This window comes from Dama dama, chromosome 19 (assembly GCF_033118175.1).
Source record: "Dama dama isolate Ldn47 chromosome 19, ASM3311817v1, whole genome shotgun sequence".
Lineage (NCBI taxonomy): Eukaryota > Metazoa > Chordata > Mammalia > Artiodactyla > Cervidae > Dama > Dama dama.
The window spans coordinates 14,622,212-14,636,056 of NC_083699.1; the positions used below are offsets into that span (position 1 = coordinate 14,622,212).

General features: G+C 41.7%; 1 protein-coding gene across 1 annotated transcript in view; it reads left to right on the plus strand.

Moving 5' to 3' along the window:
* Nucleotides 1–8,771: 8,771 nt before the first annotated feature.
* Nucleotides 8,772–13,845, plus strand: part of PPM1L (protein phosphatase, Mg2+/Mn2+ dependent 1L) — a 325,087-nt gene continuing 320,013 nt past the window's right edge. Inside the window, exon 1 of the mRNA XM_061168244.1 lies at nucleotides 8,772–9,944. Within this exon, the coding sequence (XP_061024227.1) occupies nucleotides 9,546–9,944 (399 nt within the window). The 5' untranslated portion in view covers nucleotides 8,772–9,545. The remainder of the gene's footprint in view (nucleotides 9,945–13,845) is intronic.

The window sequence follows — 13,845 nt, forward strand, 5'->3', positions numbered from 1 at the left end:
CACTTTTAAGATAGAATTTATAATAATGGTCCTTTATATTAAGGAGGTTTGATCCAGGAACAATACATTTTCAAATACAGTTTGCCTCTAAATTGTAAAGTTGAACATTTTCATTCCCAACTATTCAGCAGTTTAATTCTTAGTTATACACCCTAGAGAAACTTCTGCACATATGCACCAAGAGCTAACACAAAAATAACTCATGAAATCATTGATCATGATAGCAAAAAGCTAGAACTCAAATGTCCAGAGAAAATGAACACATAAACTATAGATTGGTCACGTGGTAGAATGTTATACAGCAGTGACATGATTGAACTATATGTAATAATGTGGAATGATCTAGAAATATAATGCTGAGTGAAAAAACAAGTACCAGAGGACTGTATATAAGTAAGATACCCTTTATCAAGCTCAAACCAAGCAAAACTAAAAAATGTATTATTTGGAGTGCAGACAAGGGGATGATAAAACACAAAATTCGGGCTAGCGGCTAGCTACCTGTGGAGGACAGGCAGGGAGGTGGGATAGGGAAAGAGCTTGTCATGTTGGTCAAAGATTGGTCAGTTTTTAGGTCAGGTTTATGTGTATAGTACTCACGGTTGTGCTTCATTACTATACTTTCACCCACCTGTCCACTTAAAAAAATGTAAGAGTTGCAAATTAAGTTTTACTTGGGGCAAAATGAGGATGGCTGCCTGGGAAACAGCGGCTCAGATAGCTCTGAGAAACTGTTCTAAAGAGATAGGGAGGAAAGTCAGCATATATGTGGTTATGGTGAAGGGGGAATACTTGCATTCAAGCACGTATTTTTTCCAGCAGGTTTCTGCTAGTCTCATGATGATGCTTTCTGCTAGTCACAAGGAACAGTCATCATCATGAAGGATTTTAGTGCTTTTCTAGATATGAGGAGATACAAGAATTGGGCTCATAAAATCGGCTCCTTAAAATATCTAACTATTGATGAAAACGGAGACCAAAAGAAAGCAGGAGTCGCAATACTCATATCAGATAAAATAGACTTTCAAACAAAGGATGTGAAAAGAGACAAAGAAGGACACTACATAATGATCAAAGGATCAATCCAAGAAGAAGATATAACAATTATAAATATATATGCACCCAACATAGGAGCACCGCAATATGTACGGCAAACACTAACGAGTATGAAAGAGGAAATTAATAGTAACACAATAATAGTGGGAGACTTTAATACCCCACTCACAACTATGGATAGATCAACTAAACAGAAAATTAACAAGGAAACACAAACCTTAAATGACACAATGGACCAGCTAGACCTAATTGATATCTATAGGACATTTCACCCCAAAACAATCAACTTCACCTTTTTCTCAAGTGCACACGGAACATTCTCCAGAATAGATCACATCCTGGGCCATAAATCTGGTCTTGGAAAATTCAAAAAAATGTAAATCATTCCAGTCATCTTTTCTGACCACAGTGCAGTAAGATTAGATCTCAATTACAGGAAAAAAATTGTTAAAAATTCAAACACATGGAGGCTAAATAACACGCTTCTGAATAACCAACAAATCATAGAAGAAATCAAAAAAGAAATCAAAATATGTATAGAAATGAATGAAAATGAAAACACAACAACCCAAAACCTATGGGACACTGTAAAAGCAGTGCTAAGGGGAAGGTTCATAGCATTACAGGCTTACATCAAGAAACAAGAAAAAAACCAAATAAATAACCTAACTCTACACCTAAAGCAATTAGAGAAGGAAGAAATGAAGAACCCCAGAGTTAGCAGAAGGAAAGAAATCTTAAAAATCAGGGCAGAAATAAATGCAAAAGAAACTAAAGAGACCATAGCAAAAATCAACAAAGCTAAAAGCTGGTTTTTTGAAAAAATAAACAAAATTGACAAACCATTAGCAAGACTCATTAAGAAACAAAGAGAGAAGAACCAAATTAACAAAATTAGAAATGAAAATGGAGAGATCACAACAGACAACACTGAAATACAAAGGATCATAAGAGACTACTACCAGCAGCTCTATGCCAATAAAATGGACAACTTGGATGAAATGGACAAATTCTTAGAAAAGTATAACTTTCCAAAACTGAACCGGGAAGAAATAGAAGATCTTAACAGACCCATCACAAGCAAGGAAATCGAAACTGTAATCAAAAATCTTCCAGCAAACAAAAGCCCAGGACCAGATGGCTTCACAGCTGAATTCTACCAAAAATTTAGAGAAGAGCTAACACCTATCTTACTCAAACTCTTCCAGAAAATTGCAGATGAAGGTAAGCTTCCAAACTCATTCTATGAGGCCACCATCACCCTAATTACAAAACCAGACAAAGATGCCACAAAAAAAGAAAACTACAGGCCAATATCACTGATGAACATAGATGCAAAAATCCTTAACAAAATTCTAGCAAACAGAATCCAACAACATATTAAAAAAATCATACACCATGACCAAGTGGGCTTTATCCCAGGAATGCAAGGATTCTTTAATATCCACAAATCAATCAATGTAATACACCACATTAACAAATTGAAAGATAAAAACCATATGATTATCTCAATAGATGCAGAGAAAGCCTTTGACAAAATTCAACACTCATTTATGATTAAAACTCTCCAAAAAGCAGGAATAGAAGGAACATACCTCAACATAATAAAAGCTATATATGACAAACCCACAGCAAGCATCACCCTCAATGGTGAAAAATTGAAGGCATTTCCCCTGAAATCAGGAACAAGACAAGGGTGCCCACTCTCACCACTACTATTCAACATAGTGTTGGAAGTTCTGGCCACAGCAATCAGAGCAGAAAAAGAAGTAAAAAGGAATCCACATAGGAAAAGAAGAAGTGAAACTCTCACTGTTTGCAGATGACATGATCCTCTACATAGAAAACCCTAAAGACTCTACCAGAAAATTACTAGAGCTAATCAATGAATATAGTAAAGTTGCAGGATATAAAATTAACACACAGAAATCCCTTGCATTCCTATATACTAACAATGAGAAAACAGAAAGAGAAATTAAGGAAACAATACCATTCACCATTGCAACAAAAAGAATAAAATACTTAGGAGTATATCTACCTAAAGAAACAAAAGACCTATACATAGAAAACTATAAAACACTGATGAAAGAAATCAAAGAGGACACAAACAGATGGAGAAACATACCGTGTTCATGGGTTGGAAGAATCAATATTGTCAGAATGGCTATACTACCCAAAGCCATCTATAGATTCAATGCAATCCCTATCAAGCTACCAACGGTATTTTTCACAGAACTAGACCAAAGAATTTCACAATTTGTATGGAAATACAAAAAACCTCGAACAGCCAAAGTAATCTTGAGAAAGAAGAATGGAACTGGAGGAATCAACCTGCCTGACTTCAGACTCTACTACAAAGCCACAGTCATCAAGACAGTATGGTACTGGCACAAAGACAGAAATATAGATCAATGGAACAGAATAGAAAGCCCAGAGATAAATCCACGTACCAATGGACACCTTATCTTTGACAAAGGAGGCAAGGATATACAATGGAAAAAAGACAACCTCTTTAACAAGTGGTGCTGGGAAAACTGGTCAACCACTTGTAAAAGAATGAAACTAGAACACTTTCTAACACCATACACAAAAATAAACTCAAAATGGATTAAAGATCTAAATGTAAGACCAGAAACTATAAAACTCCTAGAGGAGAACATAGGCAAAACACTCTCCGACATAAATCACAGCAAGATCCTCTATGACCCACCTCCCAGAATATTGGAAATAAAAGCAAAACTAAACAAATGGGACCTAATGAAACTTAAAAGCTTTTGCACTACAAAGGAAACTATAAGTAAGGTGAAAAGACAGCCCTCAGATTGGGAGAAAATAATAGCAAATGAAGAAACAGACAAAGGATTAATCTCAAAAATATACAAGCAACTCCTGAAGCTCAATTCCAGAAAAATAAATGACCCAATCAAAACATGGGCCAAAGAACTAAACACACATTTCTCCAAAGAAGACATACAGATGGCTAACAAACACATGAAAAGATGCTCAACATCACTCATTATCAGAGAAATGCAAATCAAAACCACATTGAGATACCATTACACGCCAGTCAGGATGGCTGCTATCCAAAAGTCTACAAGCAATAAATGCTGGAGAGGGTGTGGAGAAAAGGGAACCCTCTTACACTGTTGGTGGGAATGCAAACTAGTACAGCCGCTATGGAGAACAGTGTGGAGATTTCTTAAAAAACTGGAAATAGAACTGCCATATGACCCAGCAATCCCACTTCTGGGCATACACACTGAGGAAACCAGATCTGAAAGAGACGTGTGCACCCCAATGTTCATCGCAGCACTGTTTATAATAGCCAGGACATGGAAGCAACCTAGATGCCCATCAGCAGATGAATGGATAAGGAAGCTGTGGTACATATACACCATGGAATATTACTCAGCCGTTAAAAAGAATTCATTTGAACCAGTCCTAATGAGATGGATGAAACTGGAGCCCCTTATACAGAGTGAAGTAAGCCAGAAAGATAAAGAACATTACAGCATACTAACACATATATATGGAATTTAGAAAGATGGTAACGACAACCCTACATGCAAAACAGAAAAAGAGACACAGAAATACAAAACAGACTTTTGAACTCTGTGGGAGAAGGTGAGGGTGGGATATTTCAAAAGAACAGCATGTATACTATCTATGGTGAAACAGATCACCAGCCCAGGTGGGATGCATGAGACAAGTGCTCGGGCCTGGTGCACTGGGAAGACCCAGAGGAATCAGGTGGAGAGGAAGGTGGGAGGGGGGATCGGGATGGGGAATACGTGTAAATCTATGGCTGATTCATATCAATGTATGACAAAACCCACTGGGGGAAAAAAAATAAATAAAAGATAAAGTTGTATTCAAAAAAAAAAAAAAAATCTAACTATCTGAATTCCTGTCCTGGCAGTCACCCCCTACCCCAGCTCCTTTCAGGGGATGCTGAGGGTCAGCAGCTGAGCAGCACATCAGCTAATCCTTGTAGAAGTAGATGGTAAGTGCCGATTTATAGCTGACACACTCTTTTGTATGTCTAGTTTAAAAGGTTATACATATACAGACACATATTGATGGAATAATAGTAAGAGGGTCCTTAATACTCTGTACATATTTATATGCATATGGCAGAAATAATTTAAGAATACAAATCAAACTGATAATTGGGAAATTTTGAAATGTGTGGAGAATTTCTCTGTAAAAGTTACATTTAAATTTGATTTCAGAAAATTTCTATTACATTCATTGTTCAGAGGCTTAGCTGATATATCTGATTTTTATAATTTTGTAATAGGTGGCAAAAACAAAAAGAAATGAGGACATCATGAATCAACATCACATTAGGAAATAGATTTATCAAGCTCTGTTTGAAAGAATTCATAAACATAAGAGCTACAATTCTTTTTTTTTTCCCCTGAGAATACACCGTATTTTATGTTCTTTATATACTTGCAAGGTTGACATGAGTTAATTGCATAGTTGAAAATGGGTATTTACCTGGTAACTATTTATCACTATTATTGTATCTCATGAAAGCCTAGATTGCAATTAGCTCTCTGTTCATTACCATGTCACTTTAATGGTGACATGGTATTTGCATAATGTATAATGTATTTGTATTTGTATAATACATTTGTATTTGTGTAATGTACATTCTATGGTACTCTTCTTCTCTGTGAAATTCACATAGCATTTTACTTTAGTAACAAATCTTGAGACTTCTACATTAAGACAAAGGACAGTTTACTTGCACTTGTCTTCTGCCCCACAAATATTCTTGATGGGTGAAGTAAATATTCCTAGTGCAGTGCTTATCCTGAACGTTTAAGTCAGAATTGTGGAAAAAGAACCTGTGTATTCTTTTTGAGATTTCTATAACAGAGATCTACTGAAGTGTTACTAGAGAAGTATAAAAGTTAGACTCATCATCTCAGTGTCACTGAACAATCGGTGGATATTAGGGTACTGAATTGGTGGTCAGAAGAACTGAGTTTGAGTTTCCAGTTTCATATTTGCTGAATTGTGATAGTTATTTAATATCTTTGTGCCTCATCTTCCTTGTATTTATAAATACAGGGATAGTAGTAAATACAGAGATAGTAGCTCTTCTATCTTCTTCATAGAACTGTTATGAGAATGGCAATAAGTTGATATACATTAAAAACCTTTATAATCTCAAGTAATAAGCTAAAGTTTGTCACTAGAGAAAAGTCTTATTTATTTTTAATATATATTAAAATTCACAGGGGGAGGGATAAATTGAGGGATTGGGGTATATATACACACACCATGTGTGCTTAGTCGCTCAGTTGTATCTGACTCTTTGTGACCCCATGGACTGTAGCCCCCCCAGGCTCCTCTGTCCATGGGGATTCTCCAGGCTAGAATATTGGAGGGGGATGCCATGCCTTCCTCCAGGGGATCTTCCCAACCACTATATATAAAATAGATAACTAAAAAAGACCCACTGTGTAGCACAGGGAACTCTACTCAATACTCTGTAACAACCTATATGAGAGAAGAATCTTAAAAAGAGTGGATAGATGTATATGGCAACCCACTCCAGTATTCTTGCCTGGGAAATCCCATGGACGGAGGAGCCTGGTGGCCTACAGTCCACGAGGTCGCAAAGAGTCAGACATAACTGAGCGATTTCACTTCACCTCACTTCATAACTGATTCAATTTGTTGTACACCTGAAACTAACACAACCTTGTAAATCAGCTATATACCAATAAAAATTTAAAAAAGACATAAATTTCAAATATTAATTTCCTAAAGGTTCCCAGGTCTGTCATACAATAAACAATGGTTTTATAAAGATTAAAAAAATTCACAGTAAATTAACAAAAAGCTTACTTAGGACATTTACAAAATCACTCTGTAAACTAGATTAATTTCTTAATAGAAATAAGAAAATGCCTTTAGGGTCCACTTGAAAAATTGTTTTATTGATTTACACACAAATGAACGCATACATAAACTACTTAGAGGTAAATGTCATAGGAAACCTCCACAGAACCTGCAGGATATCTACATTTGTAAACAAGTCAAACCTTCCTTTTGTTATTTAACCTCCAGAGAGACCAGTACAGTCCTTTCTCTTCTCTGTTTAGGTATGCCTCTCATGAATGTCTGCTGCTGTCATCAATGTAGTAATGTTATGGGCAGGTTGGATGGACCCTTAGGTTTGGAATTGTTTTCCCTGGTACCTGGTTTGACTTGTAGTTTTGAAGTCTTGATCAACTTACCTGCAAGTTGCCTTTGCCACAGAAAAATAGATTCATACAGAGAGACTCATAATGCACCCTAAATCCATTTGCTAATTTACAGCAAGAAATATTATAAACTTATCTTCATTATAGCACTAGTGTATTACCTTTGCTTTATAGTTCCTGAAGGCTTTTGAATTCATTATCTCATTTTTGAACTTCATGACTTATGACTTTTGAACAGAATGATCTCATTCATTTCTAAACTGCTTAATTTCTCTATTTATCATGTGGAAAATACCATAAAGTGCAAATTAGAACAAGAGACCAAATCTGAGCTGTCAAAAATAGCACAATGTTAACAATTCTTCCCATTTCCTTCCTTTTCTATGCATATGTATATAATTGAGATCATGTTGTATATGTCATTGAAATGTCAAAGTTTCCTTTTTTTTTTCTGGTTAAGATGGCAATCTATGACATTTGTAAAATCGTTGGAAAAGTTGTAGAAAGCAGACACAAGTTCAAATCAGAAAACGAAAACCACATACAATTACTACTGTAGTTAATCATCGTTAACATTTTGGTGTATTTTCCTCCAGTGTTTCATTCCTTTTATTTTTTAAAAACGTCGTCAGGAGTGCTTGCGGAGACAGCCTCTGGCTGGGCTGGGAATCAGACAGCTTCTATTGTCGAGCGGACTAGAAGCTGCCGATCAGCACTCGCCTTCCTGGACAGGGATAGCAACACAATATTTTCTTTTAAGGCCCCCTTGTTTCCGTATTCTAGCTGACTCTGTGTCTCTTTGTGGAAGGGTTACGACTCCGGAAAGGCCTTCGTGGCTAAGTCCCCACTCCAGGGGCTGCGACTCGAAGAGGGGCCAGCCCATCCTCATCTCTCCCGAGGTTATTATCAGAACGCACTTCCACGTGGCTCTGAGTCCTCATATCTTGCTGTTTTCGATCTTTTCTCGTCGAGAGAAGCCTTTTAGGTCCGACGATCTCTCTCAGACTCTCGGGAGATCCTGGTAGGCCTCTGTCACAAAAAACCAAGGGTCCGAGCCTCTCCGCCTCGCTTTGCGAGCAAAAGTGCGTCCCTTCTCGCTTGCCTTATGCCTGGCAAGGCGGGGACCGCACTACCATGCCGCCAGCCGGAGGGGGGGACGCTCACGTGCGACCCTCTGCTTTCCAGCCGGTAGCCGTGGCTCCCAGAAAACCACCGATCAGACCACCAGGGTCAGTTTTATATTGTCCTGAGAGCTCGCACAGGAGGCACACAAGACCGTCCACTCGAGCTCCGCTGCAGAAGCACCCCTTCCCTCCCCTTCGGTTCGTCCGGACCGCCGGCGGCTGCAAGCGCGCCAGCCGCGGCTGAGCGGCCTCGGCCTTTGACAGCTCGGCGCGAGCACCTCCAGGCCTCTAGTCCCGGCTCAGCGGGCGGAGCGAGGCGGGGCGGGGCGAGCGCGCGCGGGGCGGGGCGAGCGCGAGCGGCGGCGCGAGGAGGGAGCGCGCGAGCCGAGCCGAGCGGAGCTGGGAGGTGCTGGGGAGAGGCAGGCAGAGCCTGGCCGGCCGCCTGCGGCTCCGCGCCGTTCTTGCTGCGTCCCCGGCTCCAGGTACCCCCGCCTCTGCCCAGGCTCCCGCAAAAGTTTTATTCTCTGAGGCCCCCCGGCCTGCCTGAAGGACCCGGAGCGATTGGCCCGCTGTGCGCTCCCCTGCGGCGACGACCCAGGGGACGTGCATCCCTCGCCCGCGGGGCTCTCGCGCCTCGCGCTTCCTCACCTGCAGATCGCTCCCGGGAGCGGCGAGGGGCCCCAGCCGAGGGGCCGCGCGGGCGCCGGCGCCCAGAAACTCTCCAGCCCACCGCCGCAGACCCGCCCGGTCCAACTTAAACTTGATTCCTCTCGTCCGGCCCCGGCACCCGCGACTGCTCTGCCACCGCCGGCGTCTCGGCCGCAGCACTCGCCGCCTCACAAAGGGGCGTAGGGAGGGGTAGCAGGCGGCGGGCACCGGCGCCGGTACGCGGGGCGCTAGCCTCCGGGCCGCCGAGGCCGGGAGACAAAAGGGAAACTGCCTCCGTTCGCCGGACCGGCTCGGAGCTGCCCGATCGTTCGCCTCCCGCCCGGCTCCGTGAGCCTCCTCCCCCCCCCCCCCCCGCCTACCCTCGGCTGCTGCTCCGCCTCCCTCCCCGCGGGCTGTCCCCGCAGGGCTCCGGGACCCAGCCAGCCTTCGGGGCGCGCGTCGCTGCTGGTGGTTCGGGCTCTAGCGATAATAAATGATAGAGGATACAATGACTTTGCTGTCTCTCCTGGGTCGCATCATGCGCTACTTCTTGCTGAGACCCGAGACGCTCTTCCTGCTGTGCATCAGCCTGGCGCTGTGGAGTTACTTCTTCCACACGGACGAGGTGAAGACCATCGTCAAGTCCAGCCGGGACGCCGTGAAGATGGTGAAGGGCAAGGTGGCCGAGATCATGCAGAACGATCGACTGGGGGGGCTCGACGTGCTGGAGGCTGAGTTCTCCAAGACCTGGGAGTTCAAGAGCCACAATGTGGCGGTGTATTCCATCCAGGGTCGGAGAGACCACATGGAGGACCGTTTCGAAGTTCTTACGGACCTAGCCAACAAGACGCACCCCTCTATCTTCGGGATCTTCGACGGGCACGGGGGCGAGGTAGGAATTCTCTGAGACTTTGACTGTGTGTGTGTGTGTGTGTGTGTGTGTGTGTGTATTACAGGACGTTGTGTGCGCAGCCGGTAGGACTGGGTGCGAGGGGCGTGGTGATGCCCTACCTGGGGGTGGGTTGGACAGAGCCACTAGTTCCAAATGTGACCAAGTTGTCAAAAACACTTACGGACCCAGACCTCTTGTACAGAGGGTCCTATGCGGGGGAGGGAGGATCATGCATAACTCATAATTTATGAAGTTTTTCAAGGCCAGAATGCAGCAAATGACTGTGCTAGTTTTCCTGGGAGAGTTAATGGTTTCTACTGTCAACTTTGGTCCCGGGCCTCAGCGCCCCTGTTATGGGTTGGGAACCCGAGCTAGGCACAAAAGAGGAATAAGGTATCTTTGATTCTCGTTAGGAAAAAGATAACATCTGCAGAGCCGAGTCAGTGAGGGCTTAGTGAGGATGGAGGAAGCGGTGATTCCTTTCCATCTCCATCTCCCAGAGGAGGAACCCGAGGGGGCAGCGCTGGGCTCCTTCCCAATTCCATTAACTTTGCAAGTGCAATCCGGCCACTTGACAGCAGCGCTTAGGTGGCCGGCCGCTTTTAGCTGGATCGAGGCGCGGGACCGAGGTCCCTCTGGCCTTAGAAGAGGTGGCAAAGCCCGCAGAGGTAGCGGTGCCCAGATTTCATCCCTGCGAAATCCCCCGAGCCGGCGTGGGACGGAGACGTCTCCCTGCTTCTGAATTCTTCTATTCGGGGGTTCATGCAGGGGCAAGAGTTGAGGTTAGAGGGAGGTTCAGGTCCCTCTCCAGCGTTTCTGCGGCATCCTGATTGCTTGTCGGGGCTCAGATTTCCTGGAGGTCGGAGCGAGAACTGGCATTGGTCCTTGGGCATCGGCCCAGGCGAAGTGAGTGGTGAACGTGGTTCAGTCACCCCATCTCTAAATCTGGCAGTTTGGAATGGAGTTTCCTTGCTGCATACTTTCTTTTTTAAGCGTACTTTCTTACTCATATCCCCTCGCCTCCCCCCACCTTTGCCACCCCTTCTTCATCACTCCCCTCCGCTCGTTCTCTTCTTGGAGCTATGGAGCTATGGTCACTGGGTGGGCTGTAGCGGGAATTCTCTTTCAAGCTTGTTCTTTGTTTTTGGTGAACACTGAGAGAGCTCTCAGCTGGTTGTCTCTTTTGGTACCAAGTCACTTCAGCCACCACTCCGCTCATCTTTACGACATACTGCATCTACCTGCCTGGTAGAACCAACTTTGCCAGCAATGACAACTTACTAATAGTTGGAAAGTTTATTTGGTAGAGCTGAAATAAATTTTTGTGATTTTTTCATCCACCCTAGCCCTTTCTGTGTTCTGTGTTTCAAAATGAAGTTTTCTCATGGATTGTAATTTTGTAGCCTCTTACATAGTTTGGGGTTCTTTTCCTTTGAGTAGGTGAAAGGTGTGAAGTTATAACGGAGGGAAGGGCCAAGATGTGAAGTTAATTGAGGGAAGGGCCACTGTGTACTTGGGTAAAAACATATCTGAAGGAGGAGGTTGCCAATATAATGACTGATTTGTTTCCTGGTTTGAGTCAGAATGTCTATATTTTCATTTTATGTCTTTTTAAAAAAAAATTTTTATTTTATATTTATTTCTTTTAATTCAAGGATAATTGCTTTACAGAATTGTGTTGGTTTCTGCCAAACATCAACATGAATCAGCCATAGGTATACATATGTCCCCTCCCTCTTGAGACTCCCTCCCACCTACCTCTCCATCCCACCCCTCTAGGTAGTTGCAGAGCTCTGGTTGGAGTTCCCGGAGTCATATAGCAAATTCCCATTGGCTATCTATTTTACATATGGTAATATAGGTTTCCACCGTGCCTCAATTCTTATAAATCATTTAATAAAGATTATGTTTATTACATACTTTTACATTAAAATTGTTGGCAGGTCTGATTCTTGTCTTAGAAAGTACAGTTTTATTAATTTAAAGGTCTGGATGTAGTATTAATGTTGTGAAACTCTGGGTTGTGCTTCTCTGGGTGTGCTGTATTGTTATGTTTTGAACATGTTATGTTTTGAACATATTCTAAAACTTAAATGTTGAAGACTCCAACAGATTTCAAGTTGAAAAATTCAGTATTATCTTCTGGTACATGTACCATTCAGAAAAGATCCATAATAAATGCTTTTATTTAACTGGAAATATTTTACCTGTATAAGGCTTTTCATTAAATTTTTAAATAATAAAGGAGATCATCGTTAGCCAGACTATGAAATGAGTTTCATTGTGCCTTCCATTAAAAAGTTTGCTGTCTGCAAAATAATAAGTATTATCAGTACTCTGGAAAATAGAATAATTGTTCTCTGTATGACATTGTACAGACTGTAGCCAGTTCATTCGTTTTGGCTTTGTTTTAGGACAAAATATAGTTATAAAAAGGAGCTATTTAATTGCTCTTGGGAATGTGATGGCAAATAATATTAGGTAGCTTCTCTCTTGCTTTTTCTTTCATTCAAAGAAAATCCCCCCATCTAAATCTTGTCTTTTGTGTGGTTTAACTCCTTTAATATTCACCAGAGGAGGGTGCCACTGTTTGATTTTGGTATGGATGATAGTTATCACCTTTCAGAAAAGAGGAAGCTTTTTCTGAACTCTGTGTATATAACTATGTATTGTCTGTAGTATAGTATGGAAGATAAATGAGGAATTTAATTTGTTTATAATAATTCAGACTAATAAGATAGGCTACTAAAAATCAGGACCCATCTTCAATGGTAGTGCTTTTAGATACAGAAAGAACCTCAGCCACCTTGTATATCTATTTCATTCTGTTTTTTAGATGGTATGTTTACTGATGGCAGGAGAAGTTGTGACTTTCCTAAGACTGCGTGGCTATTCAAGGCCTTCAGTTTGATAGTCTTTATGTTAAACCAGTGGACAAATTTATTTGCATATTTACCTAGGTAAATAGATATCACAATAGGGATACATTGATGAATGAGATACAGTTCCCTTCCTCAAAGAGTTTCAATTTGGTGAGAGAGATAGACCTGTATACCAGGAATTATAGTTATGGTGTACTTGCGGTTATAGTTAGGGTCTTATTGGAACATTGTCATTTTAATCAAATAGGGAGGTCAGAGACCCTGGGAAGGACACCTTGAAGCTTCATTTACTGCAAGGTTAAATGTATAGGTTTTCAATCCGCGCTCTGCTTTAAACTGTCTGTGACTTCGGGCAAGTTTGCGTAAGCAACTTTATCTGGGGGTTTTTAGTCTGAAAAATATGGATAATGATGCATGTGAGGTTCACCTTCATCAGTTGTCTAATAGCCTGTCTAGAAAAATACTTGATGATAGAAGGTTGTGAAAGAGGAAAGCTTGGAGACCAAGAAGTCCACAGTATTAGGGCAACAGTATTCAACAGAAGAAAAGAGACTCTACCCATGAAAGCCACAACTTTGATCATTAGAAAGTTGTATATTGGATATAGGTACTTCATTAGGTATCCACCAAACTCTCTAGCACTGCTTGTTCTAACTTTTGGTGAACCAATTATTTATTTAGAATTTCAGGTATCCTAGCATTGGGGAAGTAGCATCCTGGCTTCAGGTGAAAAATTTCTGATAAGTAAAAAGGAATATTCTTTATGGTTAATTGGCCAATTGGTATTCTGATTTGTACTTTAGCCTCTTATGAGTTAAGTTAACATGAGTTAGTTCTCTTGAGTCTAGTCACTGTTTATTTTTGACAAAGCTATGTCTCTGGACTTGTTATGCTGAGGACCAGACTCAGGATGGCTGTGGCTTCTAGATGGATGCTGTCTTAATGAGCTTTTTTTTTTTTTTTTAAGAGTTTCTATGGGCCGGCTTCCTCACTTGATGCCCTTGGGCCCTTGAGACATT